The 24,723-nt window shown below is 42.7% G+C and overlaps 1 protein-coding gene across 6 annotated transcripts; it reads left to right on the top strand.

The window, feature by feature from the left end:
• The first annotated feature begins 1,335 nt into the window (after positions 1–1,335).
• LOC135227226 (Fc receptor-like protein 1) lies at positions 1,336–23,525 on the top strand. 6 transcript variants are annotated; one of them, XM_064283034.1, is made up of 11 exons: positions 1,695–2,092; positions 9,555–9,575; positions 11,513–11,782; positions 13,812–14,099; positions 14,390–14,533; positions 14,833–14,949; positions 16,531–16,558; positions 18,111–18,193; positions 18,416–18,487; positions 19,083–19,111; positions 20,787–22,632. In XM_064283034.1, the coding sequence occupies exons 1-11, from the start codon at positions 2,062–2,064 to the stop codon at positions 20,856–20,858; spliced, it is 1,155 nt and encodes a 384-aa protein (XP_064139104.1). In that variant the 5' UTR covers positions 1,695–2,061; the 3' UTR covers positions 20,859–22,632. The 6 variants fall into 6 exon arrangements, 5 of the variants coding, with proteins under 5 accessions (XP_064139106.1, XP_064139103.1, XP_064139104.1 ...); XM_064283032.1 differs by having other exon boundaries at positions 1,696–2,092; positions 14,261–14,533; positions 20,787–22,631; XM_064283033.1 differs by lacking the exon at positions 9,555–9,575 and having other exon boundaries at positions 1,677–2,092; positions 14,261–14,533; positions 20,787–23,493.
• Positions 23,526–24,723: the final 1,198 nt, after the last annotated feature.

Raw genomic sequence — 24,723 nt, 5'->3', positions numbered from 1 at the left:
AAAGTAAAAGAGCTGAACTGAAGATTTCAAAGGGCAGCTTGAGAAGACAAAGCAAAGTTTTCTAAGGAAATGTGAAAAGACTTGGAGTGAGAAAACCAAAAGCGAAGAACACGCTCAGTGTTTTTCAGGCTGAAAGAACTGAAGAAAAAATTCAAGCCTCGAGTAGCAATATTGAAAGGTTCTATGGACAAAATATTGAGCAATACAAGAAACACCTAAAGAAGATGGAAGGAATACACAGAGTCACTGTACCAAAAAGAATTGGTCAATGTTTAACCATTTCAGCAGGTAGTATATGATCAAGAACCAATGATGCTGAAGTAAGAAATCCAAGCTGCACTGAAGGCATTGGTGAAAAACAAGGCTCCAGGAATTAACAGAAACCAATTGAGATGTTTCAATGAATGAGTGCAATTCTGGAAGCGCTCACTAATCTATGCCAAGAAATTTGGAAGACAGCTACCTGGCCAACCAACCGGAAGAAATACATGTACATGCCCATTCCAAAGAAAAGGGATCCAATGGAATGTAGAAATTATCGAACAATATCATTAATATCACATGCAAGTAAAATTATGCTGAAGATAATTCAAAAACAACTGCAGCAGTGCCTTCAACAGGGAACTTCCAGAAATTAAAGCCAGATTCAGAGGAGGACAGGGAATGAGGAATATCATTAGTAATGTCAGACGGATCTTGGCTGAAAGTAGAGAATATAAGAAAGATGTTGACCTGTGCTTTATTGTCTATGCAAAGCCATTCAACTGTGTAGATTATAACAAATTATGGATAACATTGCAAAGAACGGAAATTCCCAGACACTTCATTGTGCTCATGTGGAACCTGTACATTGACCAAAAAGCCGTGATTCAGTCTGAACAAGGGGATACAATCAGCAAAGATGCCCATCAGGGTTGTATCCTTTCACCATACTTATTCAATCTGTATGCTGAGCGAATAATCAGAGAAGCTGGACTACAGGAAGAAGAAGGAGGTGTCAAGATTGGAAGACTCATTAACAGCCTGCAATACGCAGATGACAGAACTGTGCTACTGAGAGTCAAGAGAAATTGAAGCATTTATTGATGAAAATCAAAGACTACAGACTTCAGTTGGGATTACACTTCAACATAAAGAAAACAAAAATCCTAAATTGACCAAGAAGCAATATCATGATAAACAGAGAAAAGACTGAAGTTGTCAAGGATTTCATTTTATTTGGATCCACTATCGATGCCCATAAAAGCGCAGTGGTCAAGAAACCAAATGACGTATTGCATTGGGGAAATCTGCTGCAACAGACGTCTTTAAAGTGTTCAAAGGCAGAGAAGTCACTTTGAGGACTAAGGTATGCGTGACCCAGGCCATGGTATTTTCATTCGCCTCATATGCCTGTGAAAGCTAGACAGTGAATAAGGAAGAATTGATGCCTTTGAATTATAGCATTGGCAAAGAATACTGAATCTACCAGACTGCCAGAAGAATGAACAAATGTGCCTTGGACGAAGCACAGCCAGAACACTCCTTAAAAGGGAGGATGGTGAGAATTCATCTTGCATAAACTGGACATGTTACCAGGAGGAACCAGTCCCTGGAGAAGAACATCATGCTTGATAAAGTATAAAGTTGATGAAGAAAAGGAAGACCCTGAATGAAATGGATTGACATAGTGGCTACAACAACGGGCTTAAACATAGCAATAATTGTGAGAATGGCGAAGGACCGAGTAGTGTTTCCTTCTGTCGTACATAGGGTGGCTATGAGGCGGAACCAACTGGACAGCACCGAACGACACAAAGGAGCACTTTTGATTTCCTCACCCTCCACAGGAAACAGGAGAAATGCATAGTCTTCTACACCCTGAGTGAAGACTATACCTTTGCATACACCGTGCTCTTCCACACCTCTCTTCTTCCTTCATCTATTTTTGTAAACTCGTGCTGAAGAGTAACTTCCGATCCTGACTTCCTCAAACCTCAGACAAGCTGCTGCCTCTTAACTCCGAGGTGAATTCTCTCTGATGAAAGGACATCTTCGGTTACAGTTCCCGACCTGACCCTCATGCTTCTGAGGCTCCTGCTGTTGATCTATGGTGAGTAGGACACCTCAAAGCAGAGTATGGGATCCCATCACACTGGGGCTCCACTTCCTGAAGAGCTGTGGGAACTTCCCAGGGCTAACCTTCTGCCTGGGGATGCTCAGGGGTGCTCAGGGCTCTACTTCCAACTAGGGGCTCCAAGTCAGGCAGGAAGGTGCGGTGAAGCCACATTTTTGAAGAAAGCTATCATTTCAGTTTTTATCACATAGAAAGTGTTCACTGTCTCTGTCTTCCCTTCCACCACTAATTCTGTCCTTGTGCCTGTTTCAACAGCCACAAATACAATTCATGGGAAAAACTGGCTGCTCAGTTCCTTGCCCTTCTTACTATCAGCGATATTTCCCTTTACTCCTCCTTTCACCACACCCTATTGTCAATACTCGCTCTCTCTAGCACTCCATATTTACCATGTCTTCAGCTCCCCTGGGTCACTTTTTCATTGCCAATACTTCCTCTCCATGTTCTCACATCTCACAGTGCTCAGCCGAGATTCCATCACCACAATGCTCCTTTGGATACACCCGAATCTCTCTTCCTCTACAGCACTTGCCCAATTAACACACTTTTCTGAGCACTTCCCACTTGTGCCTAAGCAGCTGAATGTGATTTTAGACAAAAGGCATAATCCTGCTGACTTATCGCACTTTAAATGTAGGACCCCAAATTTCAAATGGGACATCATTAGTGCTGCAAGCCTGCTATATTTTCATAGCCCATGGTCTCCCACTCTTGATGACCACTCTTCCATCCCTTCTCTTTCTCCTCAAACCCTCCTCTTACCCTCAATTTATGACCTTGCTTCATATGTCACTGGGAAAATAGAAGCAATCAGAAGAAATTTTCCTCATCTTCCTAGTGCTGTATCTACCAACCCAGCCATCTCTGTACTCACAGACTCTGCCTTCCCTCCTTTTACCGTGACTATATCGTCCCTCCTCCTATCTAGGAAACCCTGGTGGCATAGTGGTTCAGTGCTATGGCTGCTAACCATAGAGGTTGGCAGTTCAAATCTGCCAGGCGCTCCTTGGAAACTCTATGGGTGCAGTTCTACTCTGTCCTATAGGGTCGCTATGAGTCAGAATCGACTCGACGGCAGTGGGTTTGGTTTTTGGTTCCTCCTATCTAAGACAGGATTCTCTGCTGTGCACTGAGTCCGAGGTTCTCTTGATTTCTTAAAAACATGATCCATCATTAAAATGTTTCTCCATTCTAGATTATTCCTAGGAATATACAAACATGCTACAATGTCTTTTATCTGAAAAAATAGAAATATGATCTAATGGTCTCTTGCATCTACTGCATCATTTCTCTGTCTCTCTTTACAAAGTTTCCAGTGAGTTGTTGACTTCATCTCTTCCCATCCTTTCTATGTAAAGTTCATATTAAATTTACCTTACCAGAAAATTCTCTTTTTAATCTACTTCTTGTGAATTTTGACAAATGTCCAGAGACATGTAACCACCACGATCACCAAAATACAGAACATTTCCATCACTTCAAATAATCCCCCCATATCCTCATTGAGATTTCTCTGCATCCCTAACCCCTTGCAACTGTTAAACTGTGTTAGGTCCCTATAGGTTTTTTTTTTTTCCCCATCCTTCCTTGAACCCAGTCCATCAGTATTTCTTCCACGCCACACCAATGAAACTGCTCTTGTTAACATTATCAACCACTTCCATGTCACCCCATGCAGTGATCAGTTTTCATTTCTCATTTTATTAAGCCTCTCAGGGCATTTGACATAGTTGAGCACTCCCTCTTCCTGAAACACATTTTCATCTGGCTTCCGGAGTACCATACTCTGCTGGTTTTCTTTTTAACTCAATATTTGCTGGTTCTCAGTCATCATTACTGAATTCTCCTTATACTCATCTCAAAATGTTGGACCTCTCCAAGACTGGTACCTAGACTTCTCTTCTCTCTCCATATACACTTCCCCAAGTAATATCATCTGGTCACTTTAAGTGCCACATTAAGCTTAAACTTATATTTATTTCTCCAGCCTTGACCTCTCCTTTGAACACCACTCATATATTCAACTGTCATTCAGGTATCTAAGAAGTATCTTTTTTTTTAAATTGTGCTTTAAGTGAGAGTTTACAGTTCAAGTTAATTTCTCATACAAAAATTTATACACACATTGTTATGTGACCCTAGTTGCTCTCCCTTTAAGGTGACTACACATTCCTCCTTCCCACCCTGCATTTCCCACGTCTGTTCAACCAGCTCGTATCCCTTTCTGCCTTCTCATCTCGCCTCCAGACAGGAGCTGCCCGTTTAGTCTCATATATCTACTTGAGCTAAGAAGCACGCTCTTCACAAGTATCATTTTATGTCCCACAGTCCGGTTTAATCTTTGTCTGAGGAATTGGCTTCCAGAATGTTTTTAGTTTGGGGCTAACAAAGTCTGGGGGCCATGTCTTCTGGGGTCCCTCCGGTCTCAGTCAGACCATTTTTAAGTCTGTTTTTTTTTTTTTTTTTTTTACTGGAATTTGAGTTCTGCACTCCCCTTTTCTCCTGCTCCATCAGGAACTCTGTTGTGTTCCTTGTCAGGGCGGTTACTGGTGGTAGCCAGGGACCATCTAATTCTTCTGGTCTCAGGCTGATGGGGTCTCTGGTTTATGTGGCCCTTTCTGTTTCTTGGGTTAACATTTTCCTTGTGTCTTTGGTGTTCTTCATTCTCCTTGCTCCAGGTGGGTTGGGACAAGTTGATGCATCCTAGATGGCTGCTTGCTAGCTTTTAAGACCCCAGACACCACGCACCACAGTGGGATGCAGAACATTTTCTTAATATACTTTGTTATGCCCGTTGACCTAGATGTTCCCTGAAACTATGGTTCCCAGACCCCTGCACCTGCTACTTTGTCCCTCAAAGTATTTGGTTGTATTCAGAAAACTTCTTAGCTTTTGGTTTAGTTCAGTTGTGCTGACTTCCCCTGTATTGTGTGTTGTCCTTCCCTTCATCTAGAATAATTCTTTTTTACTGTTTAGTTAGTGAATACCCCTCCCTCTCCCTCCCCAGCCTTGTAACCATAGAAGAATGTTTTCTTCTGTGTTTAAACCTTTTCTTGAGTCCTCATAATAGTGGTCTCATACAATATTTGTCCCTTTGCGACTGAACTAATTTCACTCAGCATAATGCCTTCCGGATTCAGGCACGTTATGAGATGTTTCCTGGATTCATCATTGTTCTTTATCATTGTGTAGTATTCCATTGTGTGAATATACAATAATTTGTTTATCCATTCATCTGTTGATGGGCACTATCATGGATTGAATTATGTCCCCTCCCCAAAATGTGTGTATTAACTTGATTAGGCCATGATTCCCAGTATTCTGTGGTTGTCTCCATTTTGTGATTGTAATTTTATGTTAAAGAGGATTAGGGTAGAATTGTAACGCCCTTACCAGGTCACACCCCTGATACAATGTAAAGGGAGTTTCCCGGGGTGAGGCCTGCACCACCTTTTATCTCTCAAGAGTTAAAAAGAAACGGAAGCTAGCAGAGTGAGGGGACCTCATATCACCTAGAAAGAAGCACAGGGAGGACAGCATGCCCTTTGGACCAGGGGTCCCTGTGCAGAGAAGCTCCTAGTCCAGGGAAGACTGATAAGAAGGCTGACACAGAGAGAAAGCCTTCCCCTGGAGCTGACACCATGAATTAGGAGTTTTAGCCTATTTTACCTTGAAGAAATAAATTTTCTTGTTACAACCATCCACTTGTGGTATTTCTGTTACAGCAGCATTAGGTGACTAAGACAGGAACCTTGTTTGTTTCCATCTATTTACTTTCGTGAACAGTGCTGCAGTGATCACCGGTATTCATATGTCTATTTGTGTGATGGCTCTTATTTCTCTACTATCTATTCCAAGGCTTGGGATTGCTAGATCATATGGTACTTCCATTTCTAGCTTTTTAAGGAGGTGCCAAATTGATTTCAAAGTGGTTGTACCATTGTACATGCCCACCAGCAGTGTATAAGTGCTCCAGTCTCTAAGAAGCATCTTAAACTCAACATATCCAAATAGATCTCTTGACCCTACACCTTTGCCACCACCACCCCACAACTTCTCTATTTCAGTTGCTTGGCCAAAACCTTAGGAGTGATATGTAACTCTTCTCTTTCTTTTACTTTAGGTCTGACCCATAAGCAATCCTTAATGATTTTACCTTCCAAATTTATACTGAATCTGACCATTCAACAGCACCAGTGCTGCCTAATCTGAACCATCCTTCTCCCTCTTTTAGACTAAACTCTCCTACTAATGTTCTCCCTGCTTCTCTTGCACTTCTATAATCTGTTCTCACAGGATAAGAGTGATCCTACACAAATTTAAAAAATTAATTCAGAACTGTCCATGGTTTCCCATCACATCTAGAACAAAATCCAATTGTTACTAAGTCCACAAAGCCTCCCATGACTGGCCCCAGCCTACTTCTCACACATCAGTATCTACCACCGTCCCCTTCCCAGTCAGTCCCAGGGACACTTCCTCTTATTTCTCCTTGAATAAGCCCATTCCCTTCTCAAGGCCTTTGGATTTGCTGCTAACTCTGCCAGAGATACTCACTCCCTGGTTTCATTCAGGTTTCTACTCAACTGACATCTATCTAAAAAGTTATGACCGTTCTCAGGTATTCTGTAACTTATTTCTCTGCTTTCTTGTAGCACTGACCACTCTCTGAAATCACATTATATATTTATTTGCTGATTGGCTCTCTCCTCATTATAATGTAAATCCCCTGGTGGCAGAATGTCATTCATATTCACTCCTGTAAACCCAGTGCCCCACACAATGCCTGGCATATAGTAAACACTCAAATATGTTTGTTGAAATCAGACAAAGACCTAATCTCTAAAATCTACAAGAAGATCCAACACCTCTACAACAAAAAGACAAATAATCCAATTAAAAAACAGGCAAAGGAAATGAACAGACACTTCACCAAAGACATTCAAGTGGCCAACAGACACATGAGGAAATGCTCGAGATTACTAGCCATTAGAGAAATGCAAATCAAAGCCACAAAGAGATACCATCTCACCCCAGCAACACTGGCACGAATCAAAAAAAAAAAAAAAAAGACGTAATAAATATTGGAGAGGCTGTAGGGAGATTAGAACTCTTATGCACTGCTGGTGGGAATACAAAATGATATGACCATTTTGGAAAATGATATGGCACTTACTTAGAAAGCTAGAAACAGAAATACCATATGATCCAGCAATCCTACTCCTAGGAATATATCCTGGAGAAATGCGAGTTGTCACACAAATAGACATATGCATACCCATGTTTATTGCAGCATTGTTCACAATAGCAAAAAGATGCCCATCAACAGATGAACGGATAAACAAACTATGGTACATACACACAATGGAGTACTATGCAAGATAAAGAACAAGGATGAATCTTCAAAGCATCTCACAACACGGATGAATCTGGAGGGTACTATGCTGAGTGAAATAAGTCAATCACAAAAAGACAAATATTGTATGAGACCACTACTGTAAAAACTCTTGAAAAGGTTTACACACAAAAAGAGACAATCTTTGATGGTTATGAGGGAGGGGAAGCATGGGGACGGGAAAACACTAAATAGACAATAGGTAAGTGGTAACTTTGGTGAAGGGTGAGACAGTACACAATACTTTGGAAGCCAGCACGACTTATACAAGGCAAGGTCATGGAAACTCCATAGACACATCCAAACTCCCTGAGGGAACAAATTGCTGGGCTGAGGGCTGTGGGGACCATGGTCTGGGAGAACATCTAGCTCAATTGGCATAGCATCATTTATAAAGAAGATTCTTTACATTCTACTTTGATGAGTAGTGTCTGAGGTCTTAAAAGCCTGTAAGTGGCCATCTAAGATACTCCACTAGTCTCACACTTTTGAGAGCAAGGAAGAATAAAGAAAACTAAACATACAAGGTAAAGATTAGTCCAAAGGACTAATGGACCACATCTACCACGGCCTCCACCAGACCGAGTCCAGTACAGCTAGCTAGATGGTGCCCGGTTACCACCACTGACTGCCCTGACAGAGATCATAATAGAGGGTCCCTGGACACAGCTGGAGAAAAATGTAGAACAAAATCCTAACTCACAAATAGACAGTCCTACTGGCCTGTCAGAGACTGGAGAAACCCCAAGAGTATGGCCCCTGGACACCCTTTTAGCTCAGTAGTGAAGTCACTCCTGAGGGTCATTCTTCATCCAAAGACTGGATAGGCCCATAAAACAAAACAAGACTAAAGGGATACAACAGCCCAGGGGCAAAGACTAGAAGGCAGGGGACAGGAAAGCTGGTAATAGGGAACCCAAGGTTGAGAAGGGAGGGTGTTGACATGTCATGGGGTGTTAACCAATGTCATACAACAGTATGTGTGCTAACTGTTTAATGAGAAACTAGTTTGTTCTGTAAACCTTCATCTAAAGTAAAATTAAAAAAAAAATTGCTGAATGCATGAATAAGCAAAATGTGATTTTTATCATACCTATCATTGTTCCCTCCTCTCTACCTGAGGAACTAATTATTCACATAAATATTTAATTTAAAACATTAGGCATCTCAAACTAAACATGAACTAAAAGAGATAATAATAATACTAAAAAACAATATTAACTGGGTGCCAACACATTTTCAGGCATTATTCTAAGCACTTTATAGGTACTAGCTTTTTTAATCCTTGCAAAAACTCTAGGGATAGGTACTCTTATTATTTCCATTTTACAGAGAAGGAAGCTAAAGCACAAAGAGATAAAGCATTTTTCCCAAGGTCACACAGCTTGTAGACAAAGAGCCAGCATTTAAGTCTATCCCATCTGGCTACAGAGCTCACATTTTCCTCAGAATGCTCTCTTCTTGACCATTATGCCAAAATATCTTGGTCCAATCTTGGAGAATGTCTTTGGAGAAATCTGAATTCCTTCTCTTGTCTCTAAGCTTACTCTGATCTGAACTTGGTAAATAAAGGGGCACCACGACCTTGAGGATGATCCCCTCCACTCTCCTTGTCTGACTCTGTTGTTACTATGAGCAGAGAGTCTTGAGCTGGATCAGGAACACTTTTGAACTGAAGGGCTAGAAGTGAGGGGCGTGAAGAAGGGAGCTGCCAAGTAGTTAAAAGCAAAGGCACCATTTCCTAATTACAGATGAGAAAAGTGATCATAAATTACTTTATGATGGTGCAAAAAAAGCCATGTGTTTTTTGTAGGAAGGTGTTTTATAAGTGATGTGGAATGCGGGGAAAGGAAAAGAGGGAAGAAAGGGAGGCAGGAAAGGGGAGGAGAATATGAAAGGAGAGAGGGCAGAAGAGAAAGAGGGAGGAAAGAGAAGGTTAAGGAGGAAGAAAGGCAGAGATGGGGGAGGGTAAGAGGGAAGGAGGGTGGATTGTAGAGTTAAACTTTGCTGCTCTCTACTGATCTCTGCTGCCTTCTCTCCCAGCTCCACTCTGTGAACCAACCGGTGAGTTGCAACTTCCCTTTCTTCTTCGCGGTCTGTGGGTGCCTTGTCACTGGAGGAGGCCGGTGAATGGCTGTCTGAGCAGCCCCTGCTCGTCCAAGACACACCCTGCTGACACTGCTGAGGTGTATAAACACATCAGTGGCTCCCTTGGGCCTGGGCTGCGCTGTTTACGCCAGTCTCTGCACCTGACGTGTGCCTGCTCAACGCATGTACAGGTCTTGCTCTGACCTCAAGAACACCATCTTATTTCTGGGAAGCGCAGTGTGGGGAGGAAGATAGTATTTTGGCAAGGAAGGCAGAGGGTGCCGAAGACTGAAGCTAGAGAATCTCTGTCCTCCAGCCTGGGAGGCTCTAAGGTCCCTGCGTACTTCCCAGCTGGGTGCTCCACCAGAGGTGATGGAGGAAATGCTGGACATCCTTGGAGACGAACCTTACAGTCAATCCTTGGTCCACACAATAAATGGAGTAGTAGCACTGCCTCCTTCCATCTCTAGCCCTGCCCTGCAGCACCAAGTGCTACAGTTTCTCTCAGACCCCGGTTTATGTAAACTAATTTAGCTTTGGTACTGATTTAAAGTCCTCCCTTACCCAGATGAGGAGAGGAGGACAAGATCCCCTCACAGGGGATCTTTCACTAAGGCATGTTTACACCTAATGAATGTGAGAATTACTCTTTTGTGCCTAAAATGGAAACCCTGGTGGTGTAATGGTTAAGTGCTATGGTTGCTAACCAAAAGTTAACAGTTTGAATGTACCAGGCGTTGCTTGGAAACTCAATGGGGCAGTTCTACTGTGTCCTATAGAGTCACTGTGAGTTGGCATCGACTCACCAGCAATGGGTTTTGGGTTTTTTTTTGTGCGTGAAATACCACAGTGTTAAAAGAGGTTGTTCTGCAGCCTCAAGAACTCAGGAATGCAGGCTCTAATGGATTACGAATTCCTGTCAAAAGAGAGTTTCAGAAGCAACCCAGTCTTCTGAGTTCCTCACGTGATATTTGCTCAAGTCTAACTCATGCCTTGTGTTCTTCTGGCCCTGCTGTTATGCCATAAAACCACATACCTAACTAATCCTCGCTTAAAGCAGGAATCAAAGGCTGCATTGAGAATGAGGATGAAGAAACCAAGTTTCCGTCATCAAGTATTTGCCAGGTAGTCTCCGTAGCTTGTGACGATCTGAAGCAAGCTCTGAGCTGCGAGACCGCGCCCAGGACCTTGCAGCCAGCCCCACCTCTTTCTCACCTCCTCTTCCCCTAAACCCCATTCAGAGCCAAAACCCAAACCCGCTGCCATCGAGTCAATTTTGACTCATAGCAACCATATGACACAGAACAGAGCTGCCCCGTAGGGTTTCCAAGGAGCTGCTGGTGGATTTGAACTGCTGACCTTTTGGTTAGCACCCAAGCCCCATTCAGAGGAGGAAGTTAAAAACAAAAAAAAAAAAAAGCAAAACAAAACAAAAATGCTGTGGAGTTGACTCCAACTCATGGCAACCTTTTGTGTGTCAGAGTAGAATTGGTCCACAGAGTTTTCAAGGCTTTGATCTTTCAGAAGTAGATTGCCAGGCCTTTCTTCCAAGATGCCTCTGGGTGGATTTGAACTGCCAACTTTTCAGTTAGTAGCCAAGCACTTAACCATTTCCACCACCCAGTGACAGAAGCTTCACAAAGAGAAAAGATCAATTCCAGGTAAAGGACGCTGCTGCACAGGGGCAGGATGTGTGTGTGTGTGTGTGTGTGTGTGGTGGGAGGTGTGAGCAGAGTGGACTCATGGCAAAGGGAAGCCCACAGGCCACTGTGAGAGGGTCATATGAGGGATAGACTGTGTGTCCAGCTGGCTGGTTCTTTGAGCCCTGTTTACCAGTGCTGAGAACCAAAAGTGCCCCTCACCAGGAACTCTGAACCCCTTCACCCTGGAATATGTGTTTCTTTTTTCTCTAGAGCTGCTTCTGATAGCTAGTCCCACCCGGCCTATAGAGGGGAGCTCGATGACTCTGATCTGTAAGATCTACCCAGCTCCACAGACAGCAGGTGTCCAGCTTCAGTTCTGCTTCTTCAGTGATGTCTGGAACCAGAGATTGCCCTGCAACACCTCCCCAAAGCTTCAGATTCCCAAAATGTGGCGTGAAAACTCAGGGTCTTACTGGTGTGAGGCAAAGCCAGAGAAAACTCGAGTTATACGGAGCCAGAGGTTCTGGATAGACGTGCAGAGTGAGTGCCAGTGGGGCATGTCGACCAGGGTGGGCCAAAAGGGGCAGTGGCATGAGGCTGGTCATCCTTCTCTGCTGTGTTCTGCTCCCGAGGGAATAGGAGCTAGTCTAGAGATGGACCTGAACCTCTCTATCAGATCTGTCTAGTTTCCTAGTGCTGCTATAACACAAATACCATAAATGGGTGGCTTTAGCAAACAGAAATTTTTTTCCTCACAGTTCAGGAGGCTAGAAGTCCAAATTCAGGATGTGATTCTTGGGTGGAGATCCTTGTCTCTTCCAGGCTCCTCAGTCCCTTGGCGATTTACATGTGGCGTCTATCTTCTCTCCTTCACACTTGCGTGTCTGTGTGTCTAGGCTGTTCCTTCTATCACTCCGAGATGATTTGGTTTAGGACACACCCTACACTGACATGGCTTCATTATCATAAAGAAGAACCCTATTTACAAACGGGATTTCACCCACAGGCGTAGGGGTCAGGACTCCAACACGTAGTTTTTAGAGGACACAATTCAAACCATAACAGAATCCTTAAGAGGTGTTCCCTTATCCTTGCTGTTCCCATTCAGGCAAACAGAAGAATATTTTGGAGACACTGTGTATCTTCACTGTGCTGGAAGGTGTAGGGGAAAATTATTGTTGCATGATACATGATCTCTGACTACAAGAAGTGTTTGTTCAACCAGCACCCTGAATACCTGAGATAAACTATGTGGTGTTGTATGGTCTAGGGTTGGCTATTAGTAGAGGCTGCAGAGAAGGAGAAATCTGACTGAGGTGGTAAGAGGTTTTATAGAAGAAGAATATGGAATAGGCTATTGGAAAAGGGCTTATGGAAGGAAGTTGGAGCTTGATTTTGAAAGATAAATAGAAAAGAGGGTGTTAGTGATTTTGAACCATGTTATTCCATTTCAGGATGGACACTTCCAACATCCTTTCCTATTCTCAGACAAAGGCATATCCACTGTGCCATAAAGCAAATGTCTACTACTTCCAAAAGGCTGGGTTTTCCTAACATGCTTAAAACTCAACACTGGTGAAACTGGACCGGAACAAAAAAATCATAGCTGTCTTCATGCACAGTTAGTGTACAGCAAGTCCTGTCCTAATGCTGCACGTTGTCGAATTGAATCTTCACAACTACGGAAGATAACTATCGTTATCATCTCCATTTTGCAGATAAGAAACTGAGTCTCAGAGAAGTTAAGTAATTTGATAGAGGACACACAGCAAGTAAGAGTTGGAACCAACATTCAAACACAGGCAGTTCGATTTGCAACCTGAACTTGTAACCCACCATACTACTGTATCTAGAAAATTGAGGGTTTGGAAACTCAGGGATGGTCCTCCCTGAACTGGTCCTCCCTGAACTGGTCCTCCCTGTCTGCTGTATTCTGTTCCCATGGGAATAGGAGCTGGTCTAGAGATGTACCTGAATCTCTCTCTATATCTGGGAGTCACATTGACCTACATCCTCCATGGTAATATTATGGTGTCTTTCTTACACTTAGTTAAGTGCTGTCGCGTCAGTTCTGACTCACAGGGACCCTATGTACAACAGAACCAAACACTGCCTGGTCCTGTGCCATCCTCACAATTGTTGTTATGCTTGAGCCCATTGTTGCAGCCACTGTGCCAATCCATCTTGTTGTGGGCCTTCCTCTTTTTCGCTGTCTACTAAGCATAATGTCTTTCTCCAGGGACTCGTCCCTCCTGATAACATGCCCAAAATACCTGAGATGAAGTCTCACCATCCTTGCTTCTAAGGCGCATTCTGGCTGTGCTTCTTCCAGGACAGATTTGTTCATTCTTCTTACAGTCCATGGTATATCCATGGTGTATTCAATATTCTTTGCGTTCTTACACTATCATCTGCAATTCCAAATCAGCAGAGACTCCCTTTTTTCCTTTAAAGTGTATATATCACTGACTTTACCTGGGGTTTTTGCTTTCATCGCTGTCATATCTGCTCCCTGCCCCTGAAATCCTCCCTACTCAGACTCCTCTTATGTCATCTTCTATTCACACAGGAGTCCGCGTCTCTGATGTGAGCTTGGAGACACAGCCCCCAGGGGGCCAGGTGATGGAGGGAAAAAAGCTGGTCCTTGTCTGCTCGGTCGCTAAGGGCACAGGAAACATCACCTTCCTCTGGTACAAAGGGGCCATGGGTTTCAAACTGGGCACAAAGACCCTGCGTTCCTTAACTGCAGACTTTGAGATCCTTACGGCGAGGGAGAGTGATGCTGAGCAATATTACTGTGCAGCTGACAATGGCTATGGCCCCAGCCTCAGTGGGCTGGTGAGCATCACTGTCAGAAGTAAGTTTCACTATTCGTCTCAACCAGCAGGTCTCAAGCTGGGCTCCATGTTCCCTAGGGACACCCTGAGGAAGTTCAAATGGGGCTGAGCCTCTGTGGCCAGTGATTATGAGTCTGTGCCAGCATAAGAGACCCCTCTGACACCTGACTATTTCTGTCAGTTCCAGTGTCTCATCCAGTCCTCACCCTCAGGGCTACTGGGGCCCAGGCTGTGGTGGGGGATGTGGTGGAGCTTCACTGTGAGGCCCAAAGAGGCTCTCCCCCAATCCTATACCGGTTCTATCACGAAGATATCATCTTGGGGAACAGCTCAGCCCCCTCTGGAGGAGGAGCATCCTTCAACCTGACTGCAGAGCATTCTGGGAACTACTTCTGTGAGGCCGACAATGGCCTGGGGACCCAGCACAGTGAAGCCGTGCTACTCAACATCACAGGTATAGCTCAGGCTACAGAACTGTGTTGGTCCATGTCTCTTTCCCAGCTTCCTGAGAAAGTTTTGTTGATGCTGCCACAGTGCTGCTGGTGGGGTGCTACCAAAGATGAAGCTTCTGCGGTTGGTGCTGTTCTAAGCGATGCATCTGGGGAGTGTGGAGGGCCAAAATGCTGGGCGCTTCTTCTTTCATCAACTTGATATGCTGCAAGCCCCCCTAAGAAGAGCAGATCCGGGCTGCAACCCACACCCAAGATCTCTGCTCTCCGTACCCCAAGCTCATGCACAGGTCTCCCCTTTCAGTGCCTACCAAGGACAGAAGGGAACTTCTTACTATAGGAGTCATCGAGGGGCTACTCGGCACCCTTGGTCCCACCTCTGTCGTCCTACTCTTTTGTTACTGGCTCAAGAAAAAAATAGGTTAGTATTTATAGAGATTGGGAATCTGTTACTGCAACATTTGTTTTCACTGGACTAGACTGGATCTGTGATGTGTATATTGTAAAATATGAATATATCCTGCTAACCACCCTGGCTACAGGTCTGCTCACAACCACCAATGAGTAGAAATGGCACCTATTAACTTAAAGTTTTCAAATAGTCCTCTATCTCCCATGTGTTATCAGTTAAGGTTCAACTGAAAACTTGTGCTTCTGTGATTTAATTTTTTATATAGAAATTAACTAAATAAGAGAAATGTCAGTGAGATGGGTTGACACAGTGGCTGCAACAATGGACGCAAACACAGCAACAATTGTGAGAATGGAGCACGGCCGGGCAGTGTTTCGTTCTGTTATGCATACGGTCACTATGAGCTGGAACCCAACTTGACAGCACCTAAAACAACAACAGAGAAGTTGGTTCCCTGGGTGGGGCAAATTGCTAAGTGCTGGACTACTAACTGAAAGGTTGGTGGTACAGACCCACCAGTGGTGCCTCAAAAGACAGATCTGCTTCTGAAAGGTCATAGCCGTTGAAAACCCTATGGAGTGCACTTTTACTCTGCACACATGGGGTCACCACGAGTTATAATTGACTCGATGGCAACTAACAGCAACGGAAGAGAAGTACAGTTAAGAGCTCCAGCTATACTGACCATACCCTTGTTCTAGTCAATGCATAAATTGTTACCTTTTCCTTCTCCCTGACTTACTCATCTACACATCTATACTTTCTACTCAGTGCTGGATCTTTCTCACTTTTCAGCTTAAATGCCATTTCCTCAAAGAGATTTCATTTGGCCACTGAGCCTACAACTGTTCCCTTTTATTATTCTTCACCAGAGTACCAAGTTTTTAGGTCCATGCTCTGTCACAACTGGTAATCCTGTCTTCATTTGTATGTTTAAATTTGTTCTCCTGTCCTCCATTGAGCAAGTTGGAAACTGGGCAAGAGAGGACAATGTGAGATCTGTATTTAAATTTCAAGCCTTTCTGGCATATTTGGGCTCCTCACTCCATCTATGGAAACCCTGGTGGCGTAGTGGTTCAGAGCTATGGCTGCTAACCAAAAGGTCAGCAGTTTGAGTCCACCAGGCGCTCCTTGGAAACCCTATGGGGCAGTTCCGATCTGTCCTTTAGGGTTGCTATGAGTTGGAATTGACTGGACAGCAATGGTTTTGTTCACTCCATTTATAATAGGACTGTGGCAATACCTACCTGCAAGTACTCTTGTCATGAAAAGATTAGATGGTGTGGTTGCAAAACCAGAAACAAAAATTACAATAGACTTGATGTTTTGGAGGCTTAGGTTCAAATTCTAGTTCTGGTACAAGTGAGCTTTGTGGCTTTGAGCCTATTGAACTATTTTGGACCCAAGTCTCTTCATCTGGGGATGAAATCTCTGCCTAACGATCACTAGGCTGTCCCCTGAGCTCACCCTGGGGTCTGGCCACGGATGGGTATCGGGCACAAGGGACGTTCCTTGCACAGGTGCTGTAGGAAAACACTGAGAGAGAGGGCTCCCTCCATTCACATGTGTACTTCTTTGTTTGACTTGCAGGAAAACGGTCAGCCAGGGATCCACTCAGGTGAGGCCTCTGCTTTCTCTGTGTGTGCCAATAATGCAGCAAAATAATTTTTAAAAATTTGAGCTGTCCTCTCTCATGAGCTTCTCACATCTTCATTATATCAAACACTGTCACTCCAGAGTCCTTCCACTGCTGCCTGAACCTTCAATTTCTCTTCCTCTTCTGTTCGATTTCATATATTAACTAATTCACTTAAATCCTTTCATCTTTCTTCTTAATTCATCTCTTTTACTTCATTAGTAAAAATAAGAAAGTTGTATGGCTTTGACTAGAGTTATCCATTCTTTCAATTAGTCCACCATGTCTGAAGGCCTGTAAATCATTCTGTTAAGTGATGACGGGCCTGAAAATATGAAAAGATCTTGAGAGTCTTAAAGTATTTTAAGGTAGGTAAGATATAGACCAGGAGGTTGGACCAGGCCCTGGAGAAGAACATCGTGCTTGGTAAAATAGAGGGTCAGTGAAAAAGAGGAAGACCCTCAATGAGATGTACTGACACAGTGGGTGTGACAATGGTCTTAAACACAGCAACAATTATGAGGATAGCATAGGACTGGACAACATTTTGTTCTGTTGTACGTAGGGTTGCTCTGAGTTGGAACCAACTTGATGGCACCTAACAACAACAGTAAAAACAACAACAAGGTATAGACCCATTTCTGTAATGCAAGACAGAGAGTAATAAACTTCCTGAAAAGTTGTTGAAGTTCTTTGGAAGTTTAAAGGAGGAAAAGATTTAAAATACTTCCATCTGGGGATACCAATATTTAGTCGACATATTTTTATAGTGTATTATTTATGCCAACGATAAACAGATTTTTTTCCCCAAATCAGAGTAACACTCTTTCAGTGGTGCATGTATACGTGGGACCACTTTCTTCTGGCCCATTCTCAAGCTGCTTGTTCCATCTAGCCACCTGTTTTCCATCTAGGGTGAATCCATATTCTTCATTCAATATTTACTGAATACCTATTATGCGACTGACACTATTCTGGGTGTGAGCGATCCCACAGGGAGACAGTCAGATAAGGAAGGACCTTACACTCATGAAAAATACACCCTACTGCGTGCTCTGCCCTAAGAATGTCCCTTAGAATCGAGGATAGTGAGGCTTTGGCTAGCTTACTGTGAACACATCATAAGGAAAGACCAGTCACTAGAAAAGGACATCGTGTTTAGTAAAGGAGCGTGGGTGAAAATGAGGGAAACCCTCAGGGAGGTGGATTGACACAGTAGCTGCAACAATAAATAGGCTCAAACACACCAAAGATTACGAAGTGGTGAAGGACGGGGCAAGGTTTAGTTCTGCTCTACATGAGGTCACCATGAGTCAGAACCGACTTCACGGCAACTACCAACAACACCAAGCCCACTGTGCAATGCCCCACTCAGCCCGTGTGGAGGATGGCGGCTTGTCCCATAGAGCCGTGCCATCCAGATGCTGATTTGCCCAGGAATTATTGTTCCACTCAAGACAGTTTCTAACAGGTTTCTCTCCTTCGACGTCTCACTCACTACCCCAAATGAAAGCATATGTTTCTGTGTTTGCAGGAGCCCTCCCAGCCCTGTACCCCAAGACTTTACCTATGTCAACTCACCTACCCCAGCGCCGCTGCAGCCCGTGTATGAAAATGGTGAGGTGTCCCAAATGACCTGTGCCAAAATGTGCAGAGTTAGCTGGGGAAGGGGTCATGGGGTGATGTCTGCTACCACAACCTGGCCGTGCTGGGCCCCAGCCACCTCTGCAAATAAATGACTCCTGTGTCTTCAGGGCTGTGATGGGTGGACAGGTATGGAGTGAGTCGAACGGCAAGAAGAGGAGACTGTGTCCTGATGCCTCCTTTCCTCTTTTTCAGTGAACGTTGTAAGTGGGGATGACGTCTATTCACTGGTGTACTGTAGCCAGCAGGAACGGAAACCAGCAGCAGGTGAGAGATGAGGACTGACTTTGGGTCTGCCTCTTTTCCTTCCTGGAACCAAGAGGAGAATCAATGGCGGCGCCCAGCAGAGCAGCTGCCTGGAGCCGGCTCTGAGCACTACCGTCCCTCTCTGAAAACTGGTCCTTGGTCCGGAAGCAGCCTGGAGTAGATCACAGTGCTAACGTTAACTTGGCCTGTTTAACGTCTCACCGCCCAGTGTCACCGCAGCAGCAGCAGAGACGATGGCCTCTGTCTGCTCTCTCGGAGTGGTCCCACGGCCTCCCAAAGCAGCTCCATCACAGCCACCTAATTATTTTGCTGCTGCGCTTCGCACGCGTGTTGGGCTCAGCAAATCTGAGTGGTATAAAGACCCCTCCTCTGTCAGGAGGGGTGTATTTACTCCCGACCCCCGGGCTGCCAATATTCCCCTGTGGAGTAAGGAAATCTTATTTGTAATAGGTAGAAAAGCAAGAGTGAAAATATTAATGGAATTCAATTCACGGGCGGCAGATGAGAGAGGAAGAAGCCTATATTAATGCCAGTTTAGGCAAGGACTTTCAATAGAAGTGGGAGCTTAGCGTATTTATCTTTTTCTCCACTTTAGAGCCGCCAAGGACACTTACTGAGGATGAGGTGAGTTAAAGCCCCTGTTGTTCTTTCCTCCATGCCCTTGCTGTCTTTCCTCTGGGCACTGGTTCTCAAACTTTTAAAATTATGGTCATTTAGGAAAAGCAAACGATTTCATAGTCCACCTCCTTCCCCATCTCCCCACACAGTGGGGGTCAAAAATGCGTTGTAACAATAAAGTATCACTGTATAAGGAATATTTTGGAGGCCTAAATGGACATTTGGAGCCCTGGTTGCGTAGTGGTTAAGAGCTTAGCTGGTAACCAAAAGGTCAGCAATTCAAATCCACCAGCCTCTCCTTGGAAATGCTATGGGGCAATTCTACTCTGTCCTATAGGGTGTCTACGAGTCGGAATCGATTTGATGGCAGCAAGTTTGGTTTCGGTTTTAAATGGACATTTAGCAATAGGCATATGAATGATTTGTAGTTGAAACATAGTACTACCTAGTCTAAAAAGCCTATTTACTTGAAATTCTGTGTCCCAAATATTGTTGAGCCATCCATATATAACTGTGATATAAGGTTAGCCAAACAATCCACTAAATTATTATTAAACAAACCTATACTAATAGTGATTGTAATAGTGATTTGTGAACCTTGAACAACTTAAGACATCACCGATGTTATAAAAATCGTTTCTGGTAATTGCAGAATTTCAACCCTTTTGTGTGTGCAAAGGCGACAGGTGCTTTATAATTTTGTCTAGCGTAGTGTGGGCAACCAGATGTCTCAGGACATGACTTAGTTTCCCAGTGATGCTATAATAGAAGTACTGAAAGTAAGTGGCTTTAAAGAACAGAAATTCTAGCTCAGGAGGCTAGAAGTCTGAATTCAGGCTACCAGTTATAGGGGAAGGCTCTCTCTCTTTCGGCTCTGGAGGAAGATACTTAGCTTCTGTAGCCCCAATATTCCTCAGTTCCTTGATGAGCTTCACATGACTTTTATTTTACCTGTTTCTAATCTGCTCTTTTGTATAATTTAGGAGTAATTAGGCTTACGACACACTCTACACTGATATGACCTCATTAACATAACAAATTAAACCCTATTTCCAACTAGGGTTGTATCCACTGCTGTAGGAGTTAGGATTCCAACACGTATTTTTGGTGGGACACAATTCAATCCATAAAAAACCAAAACCAAACCCACTGCTGTTGAGTCGATTTTGACTCATAGCGACCCTATAGGGCAGAGTAGAACTGCCCCATAGAGTTTCCAAGGAGCGCCTGGTGGACTTGAACTGCCAACCTTTTGGCCAGCAGCTGTAGCACTCAACCACTACGCCACCAGGGTTTTCATTCAATCCATAACAAGACAGAATTCAAGTCCTTGGTAAGCTCCAGTGACACACTAAATTTAGTTTACAAATACAAAATTCTGACATCCCTTAGTAGATGACAGCCCATGGAACTGCCTTATAACAGCCCATAAGAATGAGAGAAGCCCTTGCATCTTTGGGTCAGTTTGTAGCTCATCAGGAGCACCTCTGTGGCCCACCGGTGGGATGAAGACCCTTTGAAAATGCTGCCCTTGGACCACAGTCTTCAAAGAGGCTCTAATTTATATGCTGTGTGGTATACCATGGTAGTATGCATCTAGGCTACAGGGGAAGTGGGCTGGTGGGAGGCATGTTCTGCTGTCTTCTCTGCTTTAGTCCTATCTATGACCCTTTGCTTCCAGGTCTCCTTAGCCATCTATTCTAAGGTGAAGCAGGCAAGCAATATGGATGTGGACTATGAAGATGCAATGTAAAACTATGGAATATTCCACCTTTTTAAAACCATCCATGAGCCCAAGCCTCAGATCCAACATGTTCTTCAGAGATCACAGGGGAGCCGGCTTTCTGGTACACCTCACCCAGGTGCTTTGCTCCATGAGCCTAATCCTTCATCTACCGTGAAGTCACTGTAAGCCCTGAAGAGACCATCCAGGAGAACTAACGTGGATACAGGAGTGGGAAGAACTGTGTTATGGAAGAGCTGGTTTCCTGCTGGTTCCTCTGGGATGGGCCAAAACGTGCTCTTAATTCTTTTCGCAAGAGGAAATGGTGGGATAAAAGGGGTTGGGCTCTCCTGGTGGAGAAATAGTGAAGCTAAGAGTGCGTGGACCCAGGGAGAGTGGTTTTGTAGAACTGCTCCAACAAGACAGCTGTGTCCATGGTTTTGTCTAAGTATTTTCTCAGCACAGGCAGTAGAGAACCCCACTTAGGTTAATCATCATGTTTCTGCCTAAAATACACTATTCAGTATATTTTGGGTCAAGTTAGCAAATTAGAACTAAAACAAAATTACATAAAGAATTATGGTGGCCACACTCAATTTTAATAATGTGTTATCCAGGCTGATCTAAATGTCTCAATATTTATGAGAAATAATCTCTATCCAAAATTCTGTGTCTGCTGCAACCTCTAGAAGGTTTGTGAATATATTTTTTACTTCTTTCATTCATAAATTTCTTGAAAACATGTATAATATGGTTTGGAGTCTGTGTTTTAATTTGAAAGCAATCGCACACTCTTACAAATGAAAGCAATTTGCATAAAAAATAAAAAAGTTGAAGCTGTCCCTGTAATAGGACACCACAAAGGGTAGCCATTGTTAAAAATGTACCTTATGACTCTCCAGATAGTTTTGTACAAACACATACACATGTATGTAAGTATAGTTATTTAAAAATATGCCTACTTAACAAAATATCGTGAAATACTTTCAAGTCTGTATAGATCTACTGTACTATATTAAAAGGCTGTACAGTATTCCATTGTATAGGCAAGCCATAATATGTTTTAATCCTTCCCAGCACTGATGGACTTTAAGGTGGCTTCCAAAGTTTTCATATTGTAAAAACATTGCTAAAGTAAATGTCCTATAAAAAAAACATCTTTTTATGCATTCTTGTTGGTTTATCTGAAAGATAAATTAACATATATCTGGGATCACTACGTTTTAGGTTACGTACGTTAGAGGATTTTGTTAAATACTCTTAAATTGCCCTCCTGTAAATTGTATCAATTAACATATTCATCAACAGTAAAGAAGAGAATGAAGGTGTAGGGAAAAGTATCACTGTTATTTCCATTTAAAAGTTTTAAATTACTAAGGAAGTTGAGCATCTCTCCATAAATTGACTGCTGGTTTATAATTCTTCTAGAAGTTTTCTGTGTTTAGCTTTTGCCCATTTTTCTTTGTGTTCATTTCTTTTTCTTATGCTTTTATATGAACTGTTTATTGAGGTGTAATTTAACACCGTTGAAAGCACAGGCTTTACGTACACAGTCCCATTCATTTGACAAATGCATGCATGCCCCTGAATAAATCAAATGCCTGTCCTAATATAGAATGGTCCCGTCTTCCTAGAAAGTTCCCTCATACCCTCTTTCAGTCAATTTCTGCCCCTCCTAGAAACAATTATGTAAATTTTTTGACAGTCATATTATTTATTGCAACAAAAGTAATTTCAACTATACGTCCAATGCAAATGGTTATATAAGTCATATCCATACACTAGAATACTAGAATACTATGCTATTTTGAAAGTTAAATTCTGTTGTAAGGTACTCTGACAAACAGAAAACAAAAAAACCCAGTGCCGTCAAGCCAATTCCAACTCATAGGGATCCTATAGGACAGAGTAGAACTACCCCATAGAGTTTCCAAGGAGCACCTGGCAGATTTGAACTGCCAACCCTTTGGTTAGCAGCCATAGGACTTAATCACTACGCCACCAGGGTTTCCTGACAACCAGAAGAGAGAAGAATTACATTCATGATCATTCTTAAATGTTAGTATTACAAGGTTATATTTTAAATGAGCATTTAAATTTCTTTATTATGTCTATTTTGACCTATAGGAATCAAATATTTTGCCCTTTGAATTGCTCCACTCCTTTTTCCACCCCTGTAATTCTTGGAAATCCACTATGAATCTTAACAGAGGCCTGTGTCTACAAGATTCCTAGGCATTTCCCTAACACGTCTTTTTTTTTTTTTTAATTGTGCTTTAAGTGAAAGTTTACAAATCAAGTCAGTCTCTCATACAAAAACTTACGTACACCTTGCTATGTACTCCTAGTTACTCTCCCCCTAATGAGACAGCACGCTCCTCCTCTCCACCCTGTATTCCCCGTGTCCATTCAGCCAGCCTCTGTCCCCCTCCGCCTTCTCATCTCTCCTCCAGGCAGGAGCTGCCCACATAGTCTCGTATGTCTGCTCAGTTATGTAAATTTTAACCATGATGTTAAAATTAGTTTAAGATCTTAGGTATTTTAACCATTTTTCCATTGTATGTGATACACATGGTTTTGTCTAATCTTTCACTTCACTTTTTGTTTACAGTGAATCTTAAAATATGGAACTTTAGTCTTTGTGTAGCTAAATCTCTCAATGTTTTTCTTCTGAGTTTCTGAGTTTCTTGTCTTTCTGTCATCTTCTATCAGAGCGTGTTATAAAAATATCCTCCTATGTTTTCTGATAATGCTTTCTCAGTTTTTTTTTTTTTAATATTCACTCAATGTATTATATATGTATTTTTTTTGGTGAGAGGTAGGAATCTAACTTTTACTGATTTCTGTATTTATGTCTTTATTTTTTGGAATTTTTCAGTTATGGGAAGTAGGGATGTAAATTTATTTTTAAAAACAGACATAAATTGCCCACTATTATTTAGTAACTATAGAAGCCCAGGTGGCACATAGGGTTAATCAACTCAGCTATCTACTGAAAGGTTGACAGTTTAAACTCACCCAGGGGCTCCAAGGAAAAAAGACCTGGCAATCTGCTTCCATAAAGATTACAGCCAAGCAAGCCCTATAGGGAAGTTCTACTCTGTCACATTTGGTCACTATAAGGAAAAATTGATCTGATGGCACCTAACAACAACAACAAAATTTATTAAATAGTCTATTCTTTCCCTTTTTATTTCAATGCTACCTTTATCTCGCTCGAATTAAACATGAGTCTGTTTTTGGACTCTCTGTTTAATACCGCAGATTTTCCTACCACTCTTCCCCTTGCATAGTCCACTGCAACCGCGTTAGCCTCGGCGTTCCTCAGATACTTCAAATACAGTACCATCCCGGGGCATCTGTACTTGCTGTTCCCTATACTTGAATGTTCTTCTTCCTGATAGCCTTGCTCCCTTATTTCCTTCAGCCACATTTTCAATTTAAATGTTTTAAACTGAGTTTCTGTTCCTGGACCATGGAAAAATTTTCTTTTTTTTTTTTTTTAGGACAAACACTATGTTTTATATTTCGTCTGCCATTGCTATATTAGGAACTCAGGGAGGGCCTCAAAGGATGAAATTGGAACACCATGTTATCCAGAAATTGAATTTCTTTGTAAGATCATTTCTCTTCTGTTAAGAAACTTTGCCTTCACACTTTCATTAAACCTCTCCGTGGCATCTTACATCTCGCTGCTTACTTCTTGATCAGTTTTTTCCTTCATAAACTACAATTTTCTAGTTCTTCGTGCTGAGGTCTGTATTAAATTGTCCAAAGCGGGCAAAAGTAGGATTTAAGACTGATAGTTCCGTAGGGTCGCTATGAGTCAAAATTAACTCAACAGCAATGGGTTTGTTTGTTTTGATCCATTATATTCTTCAACAGTTTTAATATT

This window comes from Loxodonta africana, chromosome 3 (genome assembly GCF_030014295.1).
Source record: "Loxodonta africana isolate mLoxAfr1 chromosome 3, mLoxAfr1.hap2, whole genome shotgun sequence".
Lineage (NCBI taxonomy): Eukaryota > Metazoa > Chordata > Mammalia > Proboscidea > Elephantidae > Loxodonta > Loxodonta africana.
Note: the sequence above shows the minus strand (reverse complement) of the source record. Positions and strands in the feature narration are given on the sequence as shown.

Bases quoted from the DNA above. Each gene is read 5' to 3' on its own strand.
- LOC135227226 (XM_064283032.1), top strand. From the start codon at position 2,062: ATGCTTCTGAGGCTCCTGCTGTTGATCTATG. The intron at 2,093-9,554 runs GTGAGTAGGACA...CTTCTCTCCCAG, and splicing joins GCTCCTGCTGTTGATCTATG to CTCCACTCTGTGAACCAACC. The intron at 18,488-19,082 runs GTGAGAGATGAG...TCTCCACTTTAG, and splicing joins GGAACGGAAACCAGCAGCAG to AGCCGCCAAGGACACTTACT.